General features: G+C 30.7%; 1 protein-coding gene across 1 annotated transcript; it reads left to right on the top strand.

The window, feature by feature from the left end:
• The first annotated feature begins 6,331 nt into the window (after nucleotides 1–6,331).
• On the top strand, nucleotides 6,332–7,090 carry LOC145035972 (uncharacterized). The gene has a single exon (XM_078984466.1). The coding sequence runs from the start codon at nucleotides 6,332–6,334 to the stop codon at nucleotides 7,088–7,090; it is 759 nt and encodes a 252-aa protein (XP_078840592.1).
• The last annotated feature ends 362 nt before the right edge of the window (nucleotides 7,091–7,452 follow it).

Below are 7,452 nucleotides of genomic sequence, written 5' to 3'. Positions count from 1 at the left end.
CTTACCTATTCCTCTTTATGCAAAATCTCACCAGTCTCCTGGATAATGCATACCTGCAATGACAAACAAATAATTGAATAAAGTACATGGTTTTTCCAAATGAAATGTGTTTTTAATATGAAAATGAAAATACAATGTCATAATTTGAAGAATTTTCAAAGTAAAATGCTTACAAAAGAAACAATATGTATTAGGGGCTGTTTGGTATTAACTTTAAACTCGGGGACTGTTTTGGTAAATAATATATTCATGGGCTGTTATAAAAATTATCATTTTTCCAAACTAACCATCAACATTATCCTAATTTTATATTTTAAAACATAATTCTAAAAGTTTCTACATTATCAATTCTAACTACATTTTTAAATTCAAAATTTAACAAATGGATAAAATCATTTTTATCTTATCCCTCCAAAACCAACTTGAATTCAATATATATATATATATATATGTGTGTGTGTGTGTGTGTGTGTGTGTGTGTGTGTGTGTGACATATTCCGCCAAAAGCCACATTTACTTTCCATTCGCATCCATAGGCGTGGATGTGGATAAAACAATGACAAATATGACATATGGAGTATGCACTTTTTGTGTGAATGGATGAATATATCATAGAATTGATCAGTTAATCCTGAGGGATGGAAAACCTCGGTACTTAAAGTTGTATTTTTATGATGCTGATTATGAGATGTCACATAGACTCAAATGGAAGAATATTGATAAACAAATTGCTCAAAAGTTGATCTGTGTTCTCTTCACAAACCCATACGTGCAAATATTTCGAAGACTTTCCGATCTGGGGTCGCTTGAAAATTACTGAGTTACTTTAAATGCATCAGTAGAACTTGACCAAAGGGTATACAACAGACCGACCACATCTGAGGCACCATAATAATTATTGTCTACTAATTATAAAAAAATATGTCATGTATGACATACAACTGTATATATTACACACCATATATAATCATAACGTTTCCATAATAAAAATTCCAGGTCACTGGTATTTGGATTGAAGGTAACGAAAACATAGCCGCATATAAACAAAGTATTATCGTGTATGGCAAATCCGAAAAACCACAAACAATTCAATCTTACTGGGGATGTTATGATCCATTGTGTTACCCTTTATTTTTTCCTAATGGTGAATCTGAATAGCATTCTAATATTCCAAGACATGGATTTCCCATCAATAATATTATTAACAACAACGAAGACATCCATGATGATTTAGAAGGTACACATATCATAAATTTTTAAATTTTAGTTTAATTAATAAAGATTACATGTTTGTACAAATCATTAATTTTTTTTGTTCAAGACATCAACATTGTGTGGACTCTAATACAAAAGGAGGGCAGAATATTGTAAGTATGCGGGAGTACTATTGCTATAAGTTTCAAATCTGGTCAAATTATAATGTGATTTTGTTGGGAGGAAGATTACTACAACAGTTTGTAGTAGATATCTACATCACGATTGAGACTTCACATTTGGAGTTCTGTAGAGAAAACCAGTCCAAAATAAAATTTTTCAATGAGACTACTTATCTACCTTGCATGAAGTTGACCCCATCCGATAAAAAAATTTCATTCCGTTTTCAACACAGGCAATTTCCAATAGTAGTTTGCTTCTCTATAACCATTAACAAAAGTCAAGGACAGTAATTATCAAATATTGGATTATACTTGCGTAGACCTGTCTTCACCCATGGTCAGTTATATGTAGTTGTTTCTCATGTAACAAACAAAAAAGGTTTGAAGGTACTCATATGTGACGAGGAAGGTCGTTCAACTAATAAAACAAAAAATGTTGTCTACAAAGAGGTCTTGCAACATTTATAGATATTTACCGATTTCGGTGTTTCTTCTTCACATTTCAATAATAACAATAACCATAAACTTTCTTTTATAATTATTATGCAATATATAAATGTTTTTATATTTTTTTTAATACATTCCCCGCGTTTAACGCTGGTTATAATCTAGTTTGTTTCTATAGAAAATGATTATTATTTACATGATATAATGTTTGTACTTGTATTTAATGGTCTTCGGATTCAAGCGAGATGACACTCTAGTTGGGAAAGGTTCGGTCAATATTTTCATGAACACCATTACTTGGTATATGGTACAACTAACTATGAGACGTGTGGCTTAGATGACCCATTATTCAACCCTTATCGTGTGGCTTATATGACCCATTATTCAACCCTTATTGTTTTTTGGGCAAATATCATATTAGCCCATCAAACTTATCGTATTTTGTTTTAAAATGCCATTTTAATTATTTTTTGTATATTAAGGGAATAAAGTATGAATTTAGTGTTTTAAAGGTCCCTATTTGACCTGATACCGAGTATCCAGGTAAAATAAAATAAAAGTTCATGAACATAGATATCTTCAAATTAGGATGGGAGTCTTCCATTGATTTCTCTAAACTTAATGAAACTAAAGTGATTATGTAATTATATATACAATACGATCCTCTCTATTGTTCAGTCTATCTCAGGGTTTCCGGTGCCTTGGACACCTCCACCATCTGTTTGTTGACTATTGTATATTCAATTGAATAACAAAAATTGTTCCATTTGGATAACTTTAACTTCCTTAGATTCCATGTATTTCATCCCCAATCTCCGCCTATAAATCCACCCCACCAAATTCCTAATCTCATCCATAATCACTCAAAAATCCAAAAACTACACAACATTTCTCACGTCAATGGCTATTTCAACTGCATTTTCCTTTTTTATTTCCCCCAATTTCTCCCTGAATTTAAAGTCATCGGCAAAATCGAGTTCAAATTTTGTCACGTTTAGAAGGACTCCGATTTTAGCAGCTTACGCCACCGTTGAGACAATGGAGACAATTAGATCGTTATGTAATAGTACTCCTTCCTCTCTGTACGAGGTGTTCAAAGTTTGAATCGTAGATGATAGTGGAGAGGTGAAAGTGGCGCACACAAAATTAGGGAATTTGGCTGAGAAAACCGAACAACCCACCAGATCAATGCCTTCGATATTCACCTCCTGCCTCTGCTCCGATATCCTGCTATAGGCGAAGAGCTCCAGCAAAAAACCAAACAAAAAAATAAGTCATCTCTGGGAGCATTGACCTACAGTCGTTGATCTCTTTTTTGGAGGGGGGGGGGGGGGAACCATTTACAGTGGGAGGAGGTCGGATGAGATGAGGCTACAATGAAATTAAAACCTGTTATATTGGGTCAAGTGACCTTTTAACAGGTAAACCATAGTTTGTGCCCTTAATGTACCAAAAGAAATGTTGGGTGACCTTTTAAAATAAACACGAAAAGTCCGATGGGCTAATATGACATTTGCTCTTGTCTTTTCTATACTTTTATAACACATGCATTAAAATGTGTATGTAGATTTAGATGATTTTTTTTAATGTATTGCATATTGGACATTATAGAAATCATAAAGAAAAAATTGCAAAAATGGTCCATGTGGTATGTATATTTTCTCAGTTTTTGTCAAAACCTTGACTTTTTGACTACGTGGTCCTTTTGCCCATGCTTCAATGTGGAGATGGTCCCTTTGACAATTAAAATGACTATTATACCATTTTATTTTATTTTTACATTTTTAATATCTATTTTAATATTTTAGAGTAAATTACATGAATGGTCCCTATGGTTTGGGGTAATTTACGTGTTTGGTCCCTAACTAATTTTTTTAACTCGGAAAGTCCCTACTATTTGTTTTTGTTACACGTTTGGTCCCTACTATTTGTTTTTGTTACTCGCTTGGTTCCTATCTTACCTAAAAAGACTATTATTTAAATACAGAAAAATAATGAGGTAGGTAAGGTAAAGTGAGAGGAATGGAGTTGGGGGTGTGTTTATTTAAATAAATTAAAAAATCAATGGCAAAATAGTCTTTTTAAGTAAGACAGGGACCAAACGTGCAATAAAAACAAACTGTAGGGACCTTCCGAGTTAAAAAAAAGGCAAATACCATAAAAGCCATCATATTTTCACACGTTTTTGAGAAAAGCCCTATTATTATTTTTTGGTTGGCTCTAGCTACAAATTGGACATAAAGTTACCACTCTAGCGCATTTAACGATTTTCATGGTTAACTCTGTTAAATTTTTTTCCAAATCAGTCCAAAAAGTTCAAATTTGGTCCCTGTAGTTTGCAAAAATTTACACAACATGTCCAAAACTCGGTTTTATGTTTTTTAGCTTCTTTATTTTTATTTATTTATTTTTTAATCAAAGCTAAACTTGCTTTTATATATTTTGTAATTTTTTTATATTTTTCGTTCTTTTGTTTTTGGTTTATATATATATATATATATATATATATATATATATATATATATATATATATATATATATATATATATATATATATATATATATATTATTTTTTAACTTCTTTTCTTTTTTTTCTTTTTCTTTTTCTTTTTCGTTTTTATATTCATTTATTTTTCATATTTTGTATTTTTTTTCTTTATTTTCATTTTTTTTCGTTTTTTCGTTTTTCTTTATTTTTGATAAAATAAATTTACGTTTTGTTTTTCTTCAATTTGAAAACTTCTTTTGATATTTATCAAAAAATTTAAAGTGTATGAATATATATTTTTTATATTTTTCGTATTAGTTTCGTATTTTTTTTTGTTTTTTTTTCGTATTTTTGTTATGTTTTGTTTTTCGTCAATTTGATAATTTTTTAGAAAGTGCAAAGTGTATCAATATATTAGAGTATATTACATTTTTGGTGTTTGAGTTTTTTTTTATTTTCTAAAAAAAATGAAAAAATGAAAATAAAGAGAAAAAAAAACGAAAAAAATTATAAAAAATATGAAAAATAAATGAATATAAAAAACTAAAAAAAAGAAGTTAAAAAATAAAAAAAAAACAAAAAAAAGGAAATAAGAACGAAAAAATTAAAAAAATTAAAAAAATATAAAAGCAAATTTAGCTTTGATTAAAAAATAAAAAAATAAATGAAAATAAAGAAATTAAAAAACATAAAACCGAGTTTTGGATATGTTGTGTAAATTTTTGCAAACTACAGGGATCAAAATTGAACTTTTAGGAGTGATTTTGCAAAAAATTTAACAGAGTTAACCATGAAAATCGTTAAATGGGCTAGAGTGGTAACTTTATGTCAAATTTGTGGCTAGAGCCAAAAAATAAAAAAAAAACAATAGGGTTTTTCTCAAAAACGTGTGAAAATATAGTGGTTTTTATGGTATTTACCCTTAAAAAAATAAGTTAAGGATCAAACGTGAAAATTATCCTAAAACATAAGGACCATTCATGTAATTTACTCAATATTTTAATAATTAAAACAAAAGAAAGAGCCTACATACATCATCATCACCATCTCTCTCTCTTTCCACCACCACCACCATCACCCTCTTTTTTTTTTTTTCAAATTGGACTCGTTCGGTCTCAGACCGGTCCAGTCTTTTTTAGAACCGATCTTGAAACGGTCCGGTCTTTTTTAGGATCATTTTTTTTCAATCCAATCTCGATTTAGATCGGTTCCGTCTCAGTCTTTTTTTGGTTCCGATCCAAGACCAGTCTTTTTATGCAGGTTTATTTCCACATAGAAACATAATCAAAAGGACGATCAAAATAAAAAAAAAAAATTAAAGTTTTGATGAAAACCGAAAAACTACAAGGATATTTTTGCAATTTTGTCAATTCATAAAGAATAATGTAACGTTTATTTTATTTCAACTTGTCGATTTTCCATTTGTGTAGCCGCATTATTGCATAGTAACCCCTTTTTTTTTTTTTTTTTTTTTTTTTTTTTCTTTTTTTTTAAATATTATAGAACTTCTAGAAATATGTAAATAAAGAGAAATTAAGTCAAATAAATATCATTTTCACATGTAAGTTCAAGCTAGTGGAATAGAACCATCCATTAATATTCATTTTATTCCTATTTAGAATACAAAAATATAATTCATATATACAAATAACGATTATTGTTTTTCCATTTACATTTATGGAATATATCAATTAACTAGAAAAAATAAGTCTTAAATATAATTTCTTGACTTCCATTATAATTAATCAACTTCGTAACATTATTAATTTATTATAGATATTAAAAACCTACACATTCTTATCAAGCTTAATATTTTATTTAAAATAATTATTAGCCAAGTAACGACATACACGATTCTCGTTTTCTAGAAGAGAAAAAGAAAAAAGTGAAAAATTAGTACTCACACGCGTTGGAGCCAAGTAAAGCCATCTCCTTAAATACGCTCTGCTACCAAAGTCTCCATCTCATTCATCGACTTGTTCACACAAAAACACCAAAAAGATTACTGGAATTCAGCGAAATGGATCAACAGGGGGAGATCGAAGGTTCTATATCCAGTCCTAGCTTCAGTTTTTACGCTTCTGATACTTCAACATCTACGGCAATCGCTAAAGTCATCCATGAAGAACAGGAAGCTGGGTTTCATGAATTTGGGGATTCCGATGAAGACGATTTTAGATTCTCATTGGATTTAAGTGAAGAAGAAGTTTCAGCAAAACAGATCGATTCGCGAGGCTGGACTGTTTTTCCTGTTTTCAATCGCGATCTTCTAGTGAACGATGAAGCTAAATCAAAGGACAATGAAATCCATGCTTCTGATTCTATTACTGGTCAGTTACGGAAGCTTTTTATTGAAGAAGGAGAACAATCGTCATCGTGTTCATCATCAGAAGCCGACGAATTGGAAGTTCTACCTTCTGGAACTTTCTGCGTGTGGAGGCCTAAGACGGAAGGTGGATCGTCGGTTGTTATGACTAAAATTAAGAAGAGTAGTTCTACGGGGTCTCTATTGAAGAAGTGGAAGCTCCGGTATATGCTCCGGCGAAGCAACAGTGAAGGGAAGGATCATGTGGTGTTGTTAACTCCTAAGCAAAAGAGGAATTCCGGTGAGGTTTCCAAAGTCGCCGGTAAGTTGAAGGCTCAAACTCCTGTTCATGAGCTATTTTACGTGCAAAAAAGAGCCGAAAATGACGTCGGAAAGAGGAAATCGTTTCTACCTTATAGACAAGTAGGGTTGTTCACAAATGTCAATGGAATGGCGAAGATGCTTCCATTCTAGAATAGCCAAAAGCGATTTTGTTTAATTTTTCATGCCATTCAAAATTGAATTCAGTGATTCACTATAAATATGTTTCAATGAGAAATTCAGAATAACCACTGGTCCGACCGACCGGTCCTAACAACCGAAAAAACCATATATATATATATATATATATATATGATGTTCATATGATAACAACCAAAACTTAATAGTTCAAATTAAAATGAAATATGACAAGTTTAATTTAATCAAATGAATTGTTAAAAAAATAAAAAGGGAAGAAAAGTTGTAAGTAATAAGATGGAAAGAGGAACAGCAAGCTATCCCACATCGACGAAATGCAAAAACTATGGCGATATGCCTTAATTATATGAACTCCT

The sequence above is a fragment of the Lactuca saligna genome, chromosome 3 (genome assembly GCF_052625555.1).
Source record: "Lactuca saligna cultivar CGN05327 chromosome 3, ASM5262555v1, whole genome shotgun sequence".
Taxonomy (NCBI): Eukaryota; Viridiplantae; Streptophyta; class Magnoliopsida; order Asterales; family Asteraceae; genus Lactuca; species Lactuca saligna.
The sequence above is the reverse complement of the archived record's forward strand: the minus strand, read 5'-3'. Positions and strand labels throughout refer to the sequence as shown.

Bases quoted from the DNA above. Each gene is read 5' to 3' on its own strand.
- LOC145035972 (XM_078984466.1), top strand. From the start codon at position 6,332: ATGGATCAACAGGGGGAGATCGAAGGTTCTATATCCAGTCCTAGCTTC.